This window comes from Fukomys damarensis, unplaced genomic scaffold, assembly GCF_012274545.1.
Source record: "Fukomys damarensis isolate Sample0158 unplaced genomic scaffold, DMR_v1.0_HiC HiC_scaffold_39, whole genome shotgun sequence".
In the NCBI taxonomy this organism is placed as follows: domain Eukaryota; kingdom Metazoa; phylum Chordata; class Mammalia; order Rodentia; family Bathyergidae; genus Fukomys; species Fukomys damarensis.
Window position 1 is genome coordinate 127,600,677 of NW_022900951.1, and position 18,925 is coordinate 127,619,601.

An 18,925-nucleotide genomic window follows, 5' to 3' on the forward strand; every position below is an offset into this window, starting at 1 on the left:
TGTTTGTAAATGGGGAGGGGGGAGGGAGTGAAGGGAGGGCAGGGACAAGGGGAAAAAATGAGAACCAAGACCTGTCATGTAAAGGTACAAGATCCCAATGATGAATGTAATTGTACTGTATACCTAAAATGTACCAATAAACTAAAAAAAAAACACACACACACACACACACACACACACACAAAACAAAGGAATTAACACTGGAAAACTAATGCAATTACAGGATTCAGTAACTACCTTACAATAATGACTCTCAATGTCAATAGTCTTCAATCCCCAATCAAAAGACTGGTAAAGTGGATTACAAAACAAAACACAGGGGCCCGGATGTAGCTCAGTGGTTCCATGGCCTGCCTCTCAAATGCAAGGTCCCGAGTTCGATCCCCGGTACCAAAACCCTCAACCAAAACCCATATCAATGCAATTACAAATGTAAAATGCAAAATCACAACCAGCACTGCTGAAATCCAGAGGAATATAAGAAAGTACTCCAAAAAGATACATTCCAGTAAAATGGAGAACCTAGAAGAAATAGAGAAATTCTAGACACATATAAGTGAGCTGAGAAATAAAAACCCTAAATAGACAAATGATAGGTAATGAAATAGAGGCAGTAATAGAAACTCTCTCAATGATATAAAGAAGAAAACAAACAAGCAATAAAACCTCTACCAACAAAGAATAGCCCAGGACCCGATGGATTCACCATTGAATTCTATAAGAACTTCACCCCCAATTTCTTTCTTTTTTGGTACCAGGGATCGAACTTGGGTCCTTGCACTTTAGAGGTAGGTAGCAAAATCATTGAGCTAAATCCCCGGCCCTCTACAAGAACTTCAGAGAAAATCTAACACCAGTACTCCTTACACTATAATGAAATGGAAAGGGAAGGAGTACAGCTAAACTATTTTCTGTAAGCTTAGAATTACCCTGATACCAAAACTGAACAAGGACTTAACAAAAAAGAGAACTATGAGTACAGATGCAAAAATTCTCAACAACATACTGGCAAACAGAATGCAGTGAGTCACTGAAAAGACCATACATCATGACCAAGTCGGCTTCATCACATGGATGGGATGGTTTGACACACACAAATCAATACATGCAACACATCGCATAAAGGAAATGAGGACAAAAAAAAAATCACAAAATCCAAAATCCATTCATGATTTTAAAAAACCTGACACAGTGATGGGACAAAAAGGAAAGCTCTTCTCAAAAATCAGGAAGAAGATAAGGGTGTCCGCTTTCATCACTCCTATTCAATAGAGTACTAGAAACTTTAGCCAGAGCATTCAAGCAAGAAAAAGAAATAAAAAGGATACATACAGGAAAGGATGAAGTCACATTATCCTTTTCCACATATAACACAATCCTTTACATAGGAGACCCAAAAAATTCCACCAAAAGACTCTTAGAACTAATACATTCAGCAAGGCAGCAGTATACTCAATCAACACATGAAAATCAATAGTGTCCCTCTAGACCAACAATGAACCCACTGGGAAAGAAATTAGAAAAACAATACCACTTACAATAGCCTCAACAAAATAAATACTAAAGAAAACCCAAACAAACAAACAAACAAAAAACCTTAGGAATCTACCTAACCAAGGAAGTGAAAGACTTCTACAATGAAAACTACAGTAGTCTGAAAAATGGGATTAAAGAGGACATCAAAAATGGAAAGATATCCCCTGTTCCTAGATAGGCTAGGATCCTAGATATTCCCTGTTACTAGATAGGTTCCTATATAACCAATATAGTAAAAATGGCCATACTTCCACACCTGATACATAGATTTGATGTAATCTCAATCAAAATACCAATGGCATTCATCAGAGAAAAAAAATAATCCTATAATTTAAATGGGACCAGAGGAAGCCCCAAATAGCAAAAGCAATCCTACGTAATAAGAGCACAAAGTAGGAGGCATCGCAATCCCAGTTTTCAAGTCATATTGCAAAGCAGGTGTGATACAACAGCATGGTACTGGCACAAAGCAGACACACAGATCAGTGGAACAGAACAAAGAATGCAGGAACAGCCCCACACACATTCAGCAGTTCTAATCTTTGACAAAGGGACCAAAACCATACTCTAAAGCAATGGTGGCAATGCTGCGGCACACATGCCCCAGTGCGTTATTTGTATCATTGAAAGCCCTAAAAGGTTTGCCATTACTTCCCTAAAAGAAAGACAACATCTTTAGAAAATGGTGCTGGGAAAACTGGTTATTCACATGCGGTAACTGAATCTAGACCCATACTTCTCACTATGTACTAAAATAAAATAAAAACAAATCAAAGATCTAAATATTTTCTTTTTTGAGACAGGGTCCCACTATGTAGTTCAGACTGGCTTTGAATTCACTATGTAGCCCAGGCTGGCCTCAAAATCTAGGCAATCCTCCTGCCTCAGCCTCCCAAGTGCTGGGATTACAGGAGTGTGCCACCACGCCCAGCTGAGAAATGAGAATTAAAACAACATTGAGATTCTGCCTTACTCCAGAAAGAATAGCCATCATCACAAACTCTGAAAATAAGAAATGCTGCTTAAGTGGTGGGGAAAAGGAGACTTTCTTTATTGTTGGTGGGAACGTAAACTAGTACAACCACTATGGAAATCAGTATTGAGAGTCCAAAACACACCAAAATTATGAATCCCGTTTTACCCAGATGTTCAGTTTCTACATACTGCAGTATGTTCCCCAAAGAGTTAAAGACATGTCACAGTGATTCATGCACACCCATGTTGACAGCAGCACAGCTCATAATGAGCTAAATCTAGGAAGGGGCCTATATGTCCATCAGCAGATGAATGGAGAAAAGAAATGTGGTGTATAGACACAATGGAGCACTACTCTGCCATAAAGAAGGATAAACTTGAGTCATTTGTAGGAAAATGGATGCATCTGGAGAACATAATGTTAAGTCAGATAAACCAGACACACATGCTTCAGTGTCACATGGTTTCTCTTATATGAGAAACCCAGTGTATAAATAATTTAAAAACCAAAATAAAAGACAATAGAAGTGAGAGGTAGACCTTTTGCAGATGGGAAGGGATCTAAGGTAGAGGAAAAGGAGAGGGAGCTAAGGGCAAGAAGAATTACAAAGGACTAAGATGCAATACATGTGGGTATCAACTCCCCAAAATGAATGTATTATGTATCACAGACATGTACCAATCAAAAATAATACATGAAAATTCCATTGTAAATGAGTCTCTCACATGGTGAGGGATAACGCTGCCTTTAAATAGAACCCAGTTCAAAGGAAAAAAATGTGAGAAAATGTAAAAATGGAATTAAAGTGTTTGAAGGGGGAGGGGGTGAAGGGAGGGTGGGGACAAGGGAAAAAATGAGAACCAAGACCTGTCATGTAAAGGTACAAGATCCCAGTAACGAATGTAACTGTACTGTCTACCTAGAATGTACCAATAAATTAAATTTTTTAAAAATAAATAAATAGAACCCAGTTCAAATCCTGCCTCTACTACTCTGAGACTTTGAACAAGAAACCACTCTGAGGCTGTTTTCTCACCTGTAAATCAAGATGGCAAATCAGGCAGAGGGGAGGATGAAGCACTGGAAGAGGTAGGTGGGACTGGAGCAGGTGCAGCGTCTCTTCTGTTTCTGCTCTGGAAGTGTAAGCACTTTCATGACAGTTTGCCATCTGAAAATGTTCTCGTGGCAAGTCAGAAGTGACTGTATTGAAATAGACAGCTTGGTTCTGTGTATTGATTATACGTAAATTATCCATCTTTTTTCTTTTTTTGTTTTTTGACACAGGGTCTCACTATATATTCCAGGCAGGTCTTGAACTTGTGGTGGTCCTCCTGTCTCAGGCTCCCAAGTGCTGAGATTACAGGTGTGCACCAGCACACCCAGATCAATCCATCGATTTCAAAAACACAGTGGGGTAGTATTACACACCCAAAAGATCGGCAGAACTGACAGAAAGACTAATGGTAAAAGTGTTGGAAAGGATATGGAGCAATAGGAACTCTCAATCATTACTGCTGGGAGAACAAACTGTTGTAGCCCCCACAGGAAAGCATTAGATAGGAGTGTAAATCAGAAGGCGTGCATATCATAATGGCCCAGCTATTGTATTTGTCAGCAATATCCCCACAGACTGGTCACCTATATTCCCAGTAACTATGACAAGCTATGGCAAACTACCTTCCCATCAAGAGCAGAAGGAGGCATTGGTGGTATAGTGGTTAGCATAGCTGCCTTCCCTCAAGAGCAGAAAACACAAGTAAATTGTTAAATATTCAGCAATGCACTACTATATAGCAAAGGAAAGGAGCAGTTGCCATGGGAAACATGAATGAATCTCACAAGCACAATGTTGAAAGAAGCCAAACAGAAAAATTCATATCACATATGGTCATGTTTATATAAATTTCAAGCGCAAGCAAAACTAAGTAATATTGTGTAGTAATGTCAGGATAGGGGTTACTGTTAGGACGAATGAGAGGAGATTTTGTTTGTTTTTATTTATTTTATTTTATTTATTTATTTATTTTGGTTTTTTGAGACAGGGTCTCACTATGTAGTTGAGACTGACCTGACCTGGAACTCACTATGTAGCCCAGGCTGGTCTCGAACTCACAGTGATCCTCCTGCCTCAGCCTCCTGAGTGCTGGGATTACAGGCGTGCGCCACCACACCCGGCCAAGAGAGAAGATTTTGATGGGAGGAAACATGGTGGCTGGGGTACTTCACCTGAACAGTAGTTAAACATGTATTCATATTTTCATTATTGTTTAAAACATATGTTGAAGGAGGGGTGAAGGGAGGGCTGGGACAAGGGGAAAAAAATGAGAACCAAGACCTGTTATGTAAGGGTACAAGATCCCAATAATGAATATAACTGTACTGTATACCTAAAATGTACCAATAAACTCAATAAGGAAAAAAATAAATAAAATAAAACATATGTTGATATTTTCTGTACCTTTAGGTACATACGGCAGGTTTCACAATTTTAAAAAGTTTTGAAAGGGCCAGGGATTTATCTCAGTGGCACCATGCTTGCCTTGCAAGCACAAGTTCATGAGTTTGATCCCTGGTACCAAAAATTAAAAAAACTTTTGAAATGTCAAATATATGGATTTAGTAGCAGACTTGATATAACTGCAGAAAGTATTAATAAATAAAAAAACAAAACTAAAGAAAGTATCCAGAATGCGGCACAGAGGCACAAAGAAATTTTAAAATTTGAAGTAAAAATACAGACGATAGCATGAGATGGTCTAACAAAAATCTCATCACTATGCTCCAGATAGAAGACAATGGAGTAGTGACAATATTTGCAGAGATACTCCCCAAGAGCGCTCAAATACTAATGAAAGACATAAATTCACAAGTTCAAGAAGCCCAAGAAATCCCAAGTAGGAAAAGCAAGCAGATCCAAACCTAGACATAAGATATTAAAAGCAGCCAGAGGGACAAAGCCAATTACCTTGAAAATCATGACAGACTGCAAGATGACTTCTCAATATCATCAGTGAAATCCAGGAGAGAGTTGAATAATATCTTCAATATGCTGAGAGAAAAACTGTCGGAGAGAAAATAGGTGACAGTCAATGAATCAGAAATCAGAGTGTCTTCAGACTTTTCGGGATCAGCACAAGGAATTGGAAGACAATAAAATAGTGCCTTCAAAACTCTGAGAGATAAATGATTTTCCAACTTATACACAATCCATCAATTGTGAGTTTAGGAAGGTTTTGTTTTTATTTTATGAAGCTTGGGTAGAGTCCAGCATCTTCTACATGGTAAACTTGCATTCTAACACTGAGCTATGGTTACAGCTTTAAATGTGAGTTTAAAGAGATTTTCAGACATGAAAGAACTCAGTTTACCTCTTTTTTTTTTAGACACTGCACCACCACAACCAGAGAAGTGAAAGTGGGATATCAAGATAATGTAGAGGTAAACACCATGTGTAGGGTGATGGGCAGCAGTCCTGGGTAGCAAAGGAAGGGGCTCCAACAGAGCTCGGGGGAATAAAACTATGAAAATGCTGGACCTCTTTGACCAAACAGACAGGAGATGTAGACAGCTGGGGAAGTGCCAAAATAGCAATGAGCACCACAGAACAGCAAAACGGACTTGGGGGTACAAGTGTTGATTCCTAGGAAAACAAAAAAATTGGGACAGATTAGAAAAGGAATCATGGCAATTTCTCAGTTGTGAGTGGTGTTTCCATGCACTCGGTAACCCTAAGAAATGCCCTGACTGAAACCCTCGCATACCATAGTAGAAAGCCGGGAAGAAAGGCATGTTGTTCACGGAGAGGCAGGTGAAAGAGCTACAGCATCATCTTCGATTGTGAGAAGGCAGCCAATAATTCCTAATATATGAAAACAAAGAAATGGCATTACAAACAAGTTATTTACAGAACTGCCAAGACAAAGAGCTAAAAAGGTTTCAAAGTGGTTGATTCTGCAGAGTGGATCTGGGTAATAAGTGGCTGAGGATTACTAATTGCATTGTAATAAAAGTGATAGAAGTACTGAAGACTTTGAACCAGGGGTTGGCAAAAAATGTCCTGAAAGCCCACTGCCTAATTCTTTTTTTTTCTTTTTCTTTTTTCTTTTTTCTGAGACAGGGTCTTTCTTTGTAGTTCAGGCTGGCTTTGAACTGTTTAGCCCAGTTGGCCTCGGACTTGAGGCCATCCTCCTGCCTCAGCCTCCCGACTGCTGAGATTATATGCACATGCCACCACACCCACCAACCCACTGACTATTTCTGTATGGCCTCAGAGCTAGAAATGGTTTTAATGTTTTTAAATTATTAAAAATAATCAAAATTAGGCATATTTTTCATAACATGGAAAATTATTTGAAATTCAAATACCAGTGTCCATAAACAAAGTTTTATTAGTACATAGCCACACTCCATCATTTCCCTCTAGCTTATGGCTGCATTCATATTACAAGGAGGGCATAACTGCGTGTGAGAGTGATTAGCTATGACAAAAACCATGTGTCCTAAAATACTACCTGGCCTATTTCTCATAATTTTGCTGCCCGCTGCTTTAAGCTACACTCATGTATCCCACTGACAAATGCAAGGACTAAATAATCACTTAAAGAGCAAGCTGTAGGGCCGGGAATTTAGTTCAGTGGTTCCACCACCTGCCTTGCAAGCATGAGATCCTGAGTTCGATCCCTGGTACAAAAAAAAAAAAGCCAAAGAACAAGTTGTAAACAGGGAAAATAAAGATATGACTATGACTTGTTCTAGGAGAGAATTTTACATATACAATATAAAACTCAAACTTGGGGGGAAATAATGCTAGTGAAGATTTTAAAGGTAACCACTAGAAGAACAGAAACCAGACACATAACATCCAAATAACCAAGAGGTTAAAAAAAATAATGAAACTTGCTTGACTTAAAAAAAAAAACAACAAAAGGAAGGAGTCAGGCATGATGGCCATTGCCTGTATTCCCACTACTTGAGAGCCTGAGGCAGGTGGCTCACTCTAGGCCAGGTGTTCTGGGCCGGCCTGGGCAACAAAGACAGACCCCCCCATCTCAAAAAAAGAAGAGAGAAGATGGTGGTGTGAAACCTGGCAGCGTATCAGTTTGTCCAGGGCCTGAACTCATGACACACGAGACATGACACATCATGCAAGACAAAAGGAAGAAGTGTGCCAGGAATTAAGAAAAACTGACAAGAAAACTAGAAATCACAAAGATACTGAAGAAAACATAGGGAAAAGAAAGACGCGGGCTGGAATGCAACCCCAGCTCCCAGGGAGGAAGGCCTATAGCCACGAACACAAGCTAAGCCTAGAGAAGTTTGGCAGCCCCCAGAGAAATAAGAGACCAGCGGCACGAGCCCTGAGAAAAGTTAATGGTTATGGTACACTGCCAAAGCAGTGTGAGGTTTTATTCTGAATGGAGTTCCTTCCACATGGCAAGCTAGAGTAGAAATCCAGTCCAGTGCCCCTAATTGAGAGTGATTCATCAGAAGACATTTGGGGAAGGGGTTAATTGTTTCAGACTGAGCTACTCTGTGAATGAGAAATCACAGAACTACACTTCAGGATTTCTGGAGTCATCTTCTGGCAGTGATTGAGTGGGAAACAGTTGCAGAGAAGGCGCAGGCACAGGCTAGACATAGACCTGTTGAGACGTTTAAGCAGTAGTGAGCTCAGGCCAGGAAGGACATGGTGGTCCTGTCCTTCACGGTGAGAAGCCAGGCCTGTTGAGCATTGTTTTTTGAGGGGCCGGGCCTGAAAGTGCTGGCCTTACGCCCAGTGGACTGCTTGCCCCTGCTCCACCACCCCACTGCCTACTTCCAGCACAGAGCTCAGTGGTCTGTTTGCCTTCTCCACCTGCCAACATGATCAGGGACGCACCTCGGCCTGGACGCTTGCCACAGCCTGGGGTGTATAGACAGAGGGGCTGCTGGACAGGAAGGCACCTCATGGGCCCATAGCAGTGACTCCGGTCTCACAGAAAGCCAGGGAAACTGGGCAGACGCCATTGACTGGCCATGCTCAGCAGGAAAGGTGGGGCAGGACTCAGCGTTCACACACAAAAGAGTGCGTGTGGAGACAACACAGGCCCTACTTGTGACCCACCATCCTTCCCCCATACCTGGTGGACTCCAGTGCCACAGGCTCTGGAAAGAAATACTCCATTCAAGCATACAAAGAAACTGTTTGAACTCATTTTTTTTTCTTTGTTGGGTTTTTGGGGTTTGGGATTTATTTTTCCAAGCAGAAGTAGTTATCTTATTATCAGAAAAAGTGAATTTCAAGCCAAAACTGATGAAATCAGGCAAAGAAGGTCACTATATATTGGTCAAGAGAATAATTCAACAGGAAGCAGTAACAATTATAAATATATATGTACCAAATACTGGTACATCCAGCTTCATAAAACAAATAGTACTGAGCCGGGCATGGTGGTGCTCGCCTATAATCCCAGCACTCGGGAGGCTGAGGCAGGAGGATCACTGTGAGTTCGAGACCAGCCTGGGCTACATAGTGAGTCCCAGGTCAGTCTCAACTACATAGTGAGACCCTGTTTCAAAAAAAAAAAAACACTACTGGACATAAATAAGGGATAAACAACCATACAATTGCAGTGAAAGACTTCAATACCCTCAAATCGACAGATCAATAAGACCAAAAACTCGTAGATATCAAGAGTTGAACCACACTTTCAAACAAATGGACTTAACACGTGTCTTACAGGGTGTTCAACCCAATGCCATGAGTTTGAAATCAGCCTGGGCTATATAGTAAGTTCTAGGCTAGCCTGAATTACATAGCAAGATCCTGTTTCAAAAAGTCAAAACAAATTTTTAACATTATCTCATGCATATTCTTAGATCAGAGTGTAACAAATCTAGGAATCAATAACAAAAAAAATCAGGGATGGGGATTTGGCTCAGTGGTTCTGCTGCCTGCCTTGCAAGCACAAGGGCCTGAGTTCGATCCCTGGTACCAAAAAACAAAACCAAAAACAAAAAGAGACTCTAAAAAAATCAGCCTGCTTCATAAGCGCAAGGTCCTGAGTTCAATTCCCAGTACACATACACACACACACACACACACACACACACACACACAAACACCAAAAAACAACCAAAAACCCCCAAAGAAATTATGGAAATTAAACAATACCCTCTTAAATAATCAATGTGTCACATATAAAATTAAGGAAGAAATTAGTTCCTAGAATCACATGATAATGCCAGTACAATACATCAGAATTTATGGGACACAATGAAAGCAATCCTAAGATGGAAATTTATAGCTGTGAATGTCCACATCAGAAACAAAATAAATCACCTAATCATGCACCTCAAGGCCTAGAAAAATAAGAACAATACCAACGGCATTCTTCACATAACTATAGAAAACAAATCTAAAATTCATATGAAAGCAGAAGAGACCTAGAATAGCAAAAGCAATCCAACAAAGGTGAGGCAGGGGACATCACAATCCTGGACTTCAAATTATACTACAAAGCTACAGTGATTAAAAAAAGGCATTTTTTAATCAAATAGCCAGGCACAGGCATGGTGGCACACACCTGTAATCCCAGCATTCAGGAGGCTGAGGCAGGAGGATAGTCACAAGCTCAAGGCTAGCCTGGCTGTAGTGAGTCCAAGGCCAGCCTGAACTACGTAGCAAGACCCTGTCTCAAAACCCAAATAAACAAATGCATAAATCAAAATAAAATGTTTTGTACAACAAAGGAATCCACCAACAGAATGAAGAGACAACCTACAGAACAGGAAAAATTTTTGCCAGCTACTCCTCAGACAAAGGAATGTTGTCTAGAATATATAAAGAGCTCAAAAAAGTTAGACCCCACCAATTTAATACCCAATAAAAAATTGGGCATCTGAAATGAAAAGACACTTCTCAGATGAAGAAGTACAAACGGAAAAAAAAAAACCATGAAAAAATGTTCAACACTGCTGGCCACTAGAGAAATGCAATTCAAACCCACACCAAAGTTGCATCTCACTCCAGAAAGAATGGACAGCATGAAGAAATCAGCTAATTACAAATGTTGGGGGGGGGCCCTTGTCTATTGTTAATGGGAATGTAAACTAATATGACCATCATGAAAATCAGTGTGGAGAGTCCCCAAAAATGTAAAACTAGAAACTCCATTTGTAAAACTAGAAACTCCATTTGGCCCTGCTCTCCTCCTCCTAGGTCCACAGTAGCACACACACACCCATGTGTAGAGCAGCACAGTCACAAGGGCGAAATCTCGGAAGCGGCCTCTATTGCAATCCACGGAAGAAAGGATAAAGGAAATGTGGTGTTACACTCAGTGGAGTACATACAGCTCTGCCACAATGAAGGGTAAGCTTGAGTCATTTGTGGAAAATGGGTGAACGTTGTGACCATAATGCTAAGTGAAATAAATCAGACACCCAAGCTTAAATGTACCATGGTTTCTCTTATATAAGAAAACCTGAATATAAGTAAACTGCAAAATAAAAGAAAGACAGCAGGAAAAGAGAGAAAATTATTATAATACAGCATGACCAATGTATCTAAAGTGTACCTTGACAGTATAATTTTTATGTTTTTTGTAACCATTATGTATTGCAAACATGAACTAATAAAATTCTAAATTAAAAAAAGGGAGATATTTCTAGCTGTGAATGCCCACATCAAAAAAACAGCAACACCAAATAGATAACCTAATGATGCACACCAAAGTCCTAGAAAAACAAGAACAATCCAAATGCAATGCTAGGACAAGGAAGGAAATTATAACAATCGGAGCAAAGAGTAATGAAATTGAGACAAAAAATGCGATCACTGAATTGAAGAGCTGGCCCTTCAAAACAGTAGACAACCCCTTATCTAATTTTACCAAAAATGGAATAAAATGCTCTTAGAAACAAAAAAGGCTAAATCACAATGGATACCACTGAAATCCAGATTATTAGTACTTTCAAAATGTGTACTCCAATAAATTGGAGAATCCAGAAGAAAATGATAGATTCCTAGATTCGCATGAATTACCAAAATGAACCAAGAAGATATAAAAATGCTGCATAACCCAGAAATTGACGCAGTAATAAATGCCCTACCAACTAAGAAAAGCCATGGCCTGATGAATTCACCACTGAATCCTGAAAGAACTTCAGGGAAGACCCAATGCTGATACCCCTCAAGCTCTTTCATGTAACTGAAAAGGAAGCAGTACTGCTGAATCATTCCTAGAAGCTAGCATTAACTTCATTTCAAAGTGAGACAATAATTCAACTAAAATAGAAACCTTCAGGCCAATCTCTTTAATAAACACCAATGCAAAAGTCCTCAACAAGGTGCTGGCAAATGGAATTTGACATATCATCCAAAAGATCATGCATCGTGACCAAGTAGGCTTTATACCAGGGATGTGAGGATGGTTCAACATACCACAAACAATAAATGTAAACCATCACATGAACAGAAGCAAGGAAAAAAGATCACAAGATCATCTCAACAGATGCAGAAAAAGCCTTTGACGAGCTGGGCATGGTGGCACTTGGGAGGCTAAGGCAGGGGGATCACTGTGAATTCAAGACCAGCCTGGGCTACATAGTGAGTTCCAGGGCAGTCTCAACGACATAGTGAGACCCTGTCTCAAAAAACAAAATAAAACAACAATGACAAAAAAAGCCTTTGACAAAATCCAAAATCTACTCACAAAAAATTCTGACAAAAATAGGCATACAAGGACCTTACTTCAAACTGATAAAGCCACCTGTGATGTAAAGGTACAAGATCCCAACAATGAATGCAACTATACTGTATACCTAAAATGTACCAATAAACTCAATGAGGAAAAAAAAACTGATAAAGCCATTTATAACAACCCCACTGCCAACATCACAGTGAATGGGAAAAAACCTGAAAGCTTTGCTTTAAAATCAGCAATAAGACAAAGACGTCCATTCTCCCTCCTTTTCAATAAAGTAGTCAAAAATTTAGCCAAAACATTAAATCAAGAGAAAGAATAAGTCAAACTATTCTTTTTGCAGATGACATGATTCTTTACATAAAAGACCCAAAGAATTTCACCAAAAGACTCTTAGAACTAATAAACAAAATTCAGCAAGGTAGCAGGATACAAAAGCAACACCAAAAACTCAATAGTGTTCCTGTATACCAATAATGCATCTGAGAAAGAAATGAGGAAAACAATACCATTCCCAATAGCTTCAAAAAAGTTAAATACTTAGGAATTAACCTAACAAGGGAAGTGAAAGACCTTTATAACAAAAACTATAGTACTCTGAAAAAGAAAAATTGAAGACATCTGAAAGTGGGTAAGTGGAACCAATATTGCCAAATGACTACATTTCTAAAACTGATATGTAGGTTTAATGCAATCTTGGTCCAAATACTAACAGCTTCCCTCACAGAGCTGGAGAAAACAATCCTAAAATTCATGTGAACCAGAAGAGACCTAGAATAGTGAAAGCAATCCTGGGCAGCAAGAGCAAAGCAGGAGACATCACAATCCCAGACTTCAAGCTACAGTGATTTTTAAAAAGCATGGGGGTAGGGGATGCAGCTCAGTGGCGCTGAGCCTGCCTCACAAGTGCAAGGACCTGAATTTAATCCCGGTAATGAGGGGGAAAGCATGGTAGTAGCACAACAACAGATCTGTGGATCAGTAAAACAGAATGGCGGATGCAGAAACAGCAGGCACATTCAACAGTCTGATCTTTGACAAAGGGGCTAAAAACATATGCTGCAGGAAAGATGGCCTTTTTAGCAAATGGTGCTGGGAAAACTGGCTATCCGTGTGCAGACTAGACCCGTAACTCTCACCATGCAGTAAAATAAAATCAAAGCATCAAAGCCCTCGGTTCACAGACTTAATTCTTTCTGTGATTCTGGTCACAAACTGAACTGGACGAGAACCAAATCAAATTCAATGGCTAAGTTCAGTGTTGACCTTATGCAGAGATTTAGTTCAGTTGTCATCCAATTCGATTTGCAACCAGAATCACGGAAAGAATTAAGTTTGTGAACCAAGGTACCATGTATTAAAACAATCTACTAGAACATAAAATATGTAAAACTCTTGAAGTCAGAGGTGTAGGCAAGGGCTTTCTGAACACAACCCCAACTGCACAAGAAATAACAGCAAGAATCAACAAATGGGATCACATCAAATTAAAAAGCTTCTACACAGAAAAGAAAACAACCAAGAGGGTGAAGAAGTGGCCTACAGAATGGGAACAATTTTTTTCCAAATCCCAGCACTTGGGAGGCTGAGGCAGGAGGACCACTGGGAGTTTGAGGCCAGCCTGAGCTGCATAGTGAGACTCTGTAAAAAAAAAAAACCCAAAATAAAATTTCCATCTATTCCACAAATGACTAGTATCTAGATTATATAAAGAACAAAAAAATTAGACCCCCCCCAACACAAAAGAGCCAGTGAGAAAAAGGTATCTGAAGTGAATGGACACCTCTCAGAAAAAGTAGTACAGATAGGCAATATATACATGAAAAATGTTCAGCATCTCTGGTCATTAGAGAAGGGCAAATTAAAACACTGAAATTCCATCTTCCTCCAGAAAGAACGGCCATCATTACAAACTCCAAAACCAAGAAATGCTGGCAAGGCTGTGGGGGAAAAGGTGTCCTCCTCCATTGTTGGTGGGAGTGTAAATTAATACAACCACAGTGGTGTTGAGTGTGGCCATTTCCAAAAAAAAAAAAAAAGTAGAAATTCCATTGACCCAGCTGCTCCCCTTCTATGTGTGTCCCCAAAAGAACTATAGACAAAGCCGGGGACTTAGCTCAGTGGTTCTCCCGCCTACCTCACAAACACAAGGTCCTGAGTTTGATCCCTGGGAAAAAAACTAAAAACCAAAAAAAACTAAAGACATCATAATCCAGCAATACAAGGACATGGAAATATACAGCGACTGCCAGGGATTTAGCTCAGTGGTTCCGCCACCTGCCTCAAAAGTGCAAGGTCCTGAGTTTGAACCCCAGTACCAAAAAACAAACAACAACAACAAAAAAAAAAGAATCCAAATATACAGCGACATAGCTCACAATGGCTAAATCTTAAAAGCAGTTCACATGTCCACCCAGAGATGGATGGCTAAAGCAAATGTACTTTCATACACAATGGAGTACTACTCAGGCATAAAGTGTACATTTGAGTCATTTGTAGAAAACTGGATGCATGTCAAGATGTTAATGTTAAGTGAAATAAATCAGGCACACGAGCTTAAATAATGCATGCTTTCTCTTAAATGAGAAACCTGAAGTACAAATCTGAAGAGCAAAATAAAAGATAACAGGACACCAGGAAACAGATATTTTGCAAATAGCAAGAGGACCAAGAGATGGAGGAAGGGGAAAAGAGAAGTGGGAAAGGGGATGGACAGAGAATTATATACATGTACCTACCCATCATGATGAACATAATCATTATTTCCCACCCTCATGACAAAAAAAGGGAAATAATGGAAAAAGAAAGAAATAAGGCGTAAGGGTAAATAGAAAATAAGATGCTATTAATATGTATTAATGCCTATATATCATGTTCTTAGGGAGATGTCTCAATACTTTAAATATTCCACTCCTCTACATATTAACCTATAGGCCGGGTAGGTTGGCATGCACCTATAATCCTGGCACTCGGGAGGCTGAGGCAGGAGGATCTCTGCAAGTTTGAGGCCAGGCTAAACATAGTGAGTTTAGGGCCAGCCTGAAGTATATGGCCAGACCCTGTCTCAAAAAATAAAACCAGGGGCTGGGGATTTAGCTCTGTGGTGCCACCACCTGCCTTGAAAGTGCAAGGTCCCGAGTTTGATCTCCAGTATCAAAAATAATAATAATAATTAATTAATTAATTAAAGGACACAAAACATATTTTCCTGAGCAAAAGTCAAAGTAAAATATAAGGAACATTCGCATACTTTTTTTTTCTTTCAGTACTGGAGATCGAAACTCAGGAGCCTACACTTGTGATGCAGGTGCAGCACCACTGAGCTACATTCCCCCACCCAAACATTCACATACCTTATTACCAAAAATTCTTATAGTGTTCTGTATGGCGAAGACACCTCCAAAATTAAAAATAACAGTTAGATTTTAGTGCAAACACTTGTTTTTTCTTAAGAATAAAGTTTCTCTTTACCATTAAAAACAGCAGCAGGTTGAGAAAAAAAGACTTGGGGAGTATTTGTAATAGACAAAGGGCTAATTGACATGATACTCTATGTAAGGAACTCTCACAAATTAATATGCTAAAATAATCCTATACAAAAAATTAAAACCAGAAAGAATGTTAACGGACCAATGGAATAGGATGAACCGCAAATGACATTTGGGGGAAAATGCACCACTGCAAGATGATCAGTGATTTGTATACGAAAGCATTCATTAAATAGTATTTTCTCATTCATTAAAATAACTAAAAAGACTTCTAATATCCAGTGCTCTGAGGAAGTCAGCGATCCCGTACTCTATTAAGAAGAGGCTAAATAGGTTCAGTTTTTTGTTGCGCAACTCGCGGCACCATCTACGAAATTTTTAAATGAACGCCCTTAGACCCCGCGAGAATGTGGGGCCGTTGGGTCTGGGTGCGGGCTCAAGGCCCTTCCAAGCTAGTATGTGGGGCTTGGACTTCAAGTGGCTTTAGTGGGACACATGGCAAAGACCGGCGCAAAGTCACGGCAAAATCTCTAAGGCTGACATCGTGACGTTAGCTAGAAGGCATACCCAAGGCGTGGCATTTCAGACAGAAAGGGAGCACATTCTACGGAAACAGAGGCTTGCTGAAAGCAGGCTCCCCGCTCAAATCATAGGCCGGCGTCGTGCTCAGGCGACCTCTGCGACTCAACAGTCTCGCCTCACAGAAGATTCTAGAAAGGAGTAGGGTCAGAATCCACGTGGTGCCTCTGATTGTTGAGTCACTGTGTGCTGCGGCTTTGATTCGATCACTCCGCTTCAAGTCACAACGATCGTCTATTTCCAGAACTTTCTTATCACCCGAAAAGGAGACCGTACACCCACCCTCAGAGGGAGCCCTTTTGGGATTGAAAATGCAAGATATAAAGAAGTGGAATGATTGTGTATAATGTTAAATTTGCATGTGACAAGTATCCAAATCCCACTGACTTGCAGGCGCAGAGGAAGAGGTGCGTTAACGTGGGGCATGGGGGCGGGGGTGGGAGGGTGTCTGCGCGGAGGGATCTCCCGGAGTGGGGGCTGTGTGTTGGTCTTTAAAACGGCGCAGCTGAGCCGGACCGCAGCACTTGCTCCGCAGACACCGCTGAGGACTCGGCCATGTCCCAAGGGGACGGAAGCGCTCCGGTACCCGAAGAGGACAGGCCCAATGAGGGAACTCTGCAGGTGCTGCGCGACATAGCCAGCCGCCTGCGCATCCACTCCATCAGGACCTCATGCATCGCAAGCTCCACGTAAGGCCCCTTGTCAAAGGCCACATAGGGCACTGGTCGGTCCCCAGGGTTAGACTCTGAAGGGAGCCTTTGATGGCTGGATGGGAGGACAGGCAGACGGGAGAATGGGCCTGCTGCACTGGCCAGAGAGTCTGGGAGGGCAAACGGATGGGCGGGTGGACGGTCGGACGGGCTGGACTGTCCTGGAGGGCAGGTGAACGGGCGGGCAGACGGTCGGACGGATGGTCGGACGGACGGGACTGTCCTGGAGGGCGGGTGAACGGGCGGGTGAACGGGCGGGCGGAAGGTCGGACGGACGGTCGGACGGGCTGGACTGTCCGGGAGGGCGGGTGAACGGGCTTGATCGCGAGGCTTCTTCGAGGTGCCATTTTTGGCCACGTGGTGGGCGAACGCTTGTCAAGGTGTCCTTTGGCGGCCATGCGCTGTGAGGGCTGAGAAGAATCTCGAAGCCGGTGGCCGCCACATCAAGGCGCACTGCCTGTGATTTGCGGTCGTCACGGCGTGGGGCTTCTGGTGTGTGAAGTTATGCTGGGCAGAGGAACAGGGAGGAAAGGGAGGAAATGGAGACCAGCGATGTGGCTGGATGTGGGGGTTCGGCAGTTGGGGAGTCCCAAATATGTGCACTTGGGTTTGCTGGGATTTGGTCATGGCTTTTTTTGGACTAATTCTCGTGGGAGAGATTAGTGTGTAGTGGTTGGTTTTGTCTGAGAGTCTCACTATGTTGTGGGCCGGCTCTGAATTCGTGGGCTCAGGCGATTCTTCTCCCTCAGCCTCGTGAGCTGTGAGTTGGTGGGTGTGCATGCTCTGGTGGGTCATGAAGTTTATTTGCTTATTTGTTTGGGTTTTGTTGCACTAGAAATTGAACCCCGGGCCACGAACGTCCTAGGCAATTTTGTTTGCTCTTTTGGGTTTTGCAGTGCAGACATAACCTTTACCCTAACCCAGAGCTCTGCACATAAGGGCAATTTTCTTTGCTTGCTTATGCTGCCAGAGATTGAACCCAGGGTCTTTGCATGAACTACAGCCCAGCCTTTTTTTTTTTTTAAGTTTGTGGTAAGATCTGCCTTCGATGCTAAATTGCTAAGCAGGGTTTAAACGTGGTCCTTCTGTTTCAACCTCCAAGTAGCTGGATCAGGAATCCTCAGTTGACTTGATGGAAGCATTTTTGATTACTGCTTCAATTAATGTCTTTAGTGATTATACATTTAGACTTTTAGTCAAGATTCAATCTTAAAGTTTTCTGTTGTCATGCTCATAAATATTCAGACCCACAGCATCAATGCCTAGCTGCAGTTCAGTACCTTTTTTATTTTTTATTTCAAAATAGTTGATGCCATGTATTTCTAGATCTTGTGCAGTATCCCATTGAATCTTCCCTTGGTATTCCTCTATGTTCTTTGTGCCAGTTTTGTGTTCTTTCTTCCCACTATTCTTTTGTCAGTTTGTGAACATGCTGGGGTAGTACAGTAGCCTGTCATTAGCCATGGAGCCTGGTTTATGAATCTCTTATTATAGTCTCCAAATTTGGCTTGCACAGCATAGGAAGCTGAAAGAATTGCAGTCGCTGGTGGGGGCAATATGTCTCATCTTTCAAGATGGCTTTTTTTGTTTGTTTGTTTGTTTGTTTTGGTACTGGTGATCAAATTCACGACCTTGTGCTTTTGAGGCAGGCGTGTGGAACCACTGAGCTAAACCCCTGGCCCTACAAAATGGCTTTTTCAGCTTGCAAGAGATTCAGAAACATCTTTAGGAAAGAACTTAGGTTAAACTGTAAGGGTTTCCCTTTTCTAACATCTTGCTGTGTCAGCTTTGTATTTAGTTAAACCATGTAGAGTAACTTTAGCTATCAACATTATCCCTCCCATCGGACCTCTCAAACCTTTATATAACTGCCCACTCAAAAAGTTGTTTACGGGGGCTGGGGATTTAGCCCAGTGGTTCTGCCACCTGCCTCGACTTTTTTTTTTTTTT

General features: G+C 41.2%; 2 protein-coding genes across 5 annotated transcripts in view; one reads left to right on the top strand and one right to left on the bottom strand.

Moving 5' to 3' along the window:
• Positions 1-16,425, bottom strand: part of Tex28 (testis expressed 28) — a 39,043-nt gene extending 22,618 nt beyond the window's left edge. For both annotated transcript variants that reach the window (XM_010628045.2, XM_010628044.2), the window contains exons 1-4: positions 16,254-16,425; positions 6,274-6,371; positions 5,478-5,573; positions 3,549-3,640 (exon numbers count right to left, since the gene is read on the bottom strand). In XM_010628045.2, the coding sequence (XP_010626347.1) occupies positions 3,549-3,640; positions 5,478-5,520 (135 nt within the window). In that variant the 5' untranslated portion in view covers positions 5,521-5,573; positions 6,274-6,371; positions 16,254-16,425. The remainder of the gene's footprint in view (positions 1-3,548; positions 3,641-5,477; positions 5,574-6,273; positions 6,372-16,253) is intronic.
• A 73-nt stretch (positions 16,426-16,498) lies between these two features.
• Positions 16,499-18,925, top strand: part of Tktl1 (transketolase like 1) — a 24,165-nt gene continuing 21,738 nt past the window's right edge. The window contains exons 1-2 of one of the 3 annotated variants that reach the window (XM_010628041.2): positions 16,499-16,672; positions 16,801-16,954. In XM_010628041.2, the coding sequence (XP_010626343.1) occupies positions 16,612-16,672; positions 16,801-16,954 (215 nt within the window). In that variant the 5' untranslated portion in view covers positions 16,499-16,611. The remainder of the gene's footprint in view (positions 16,673-16,800; positions 16,955-18,925) is intronic. The other 2 variants (XM_010628043.3, XM_010628042.3) reach the window with 2 other exon arrangements.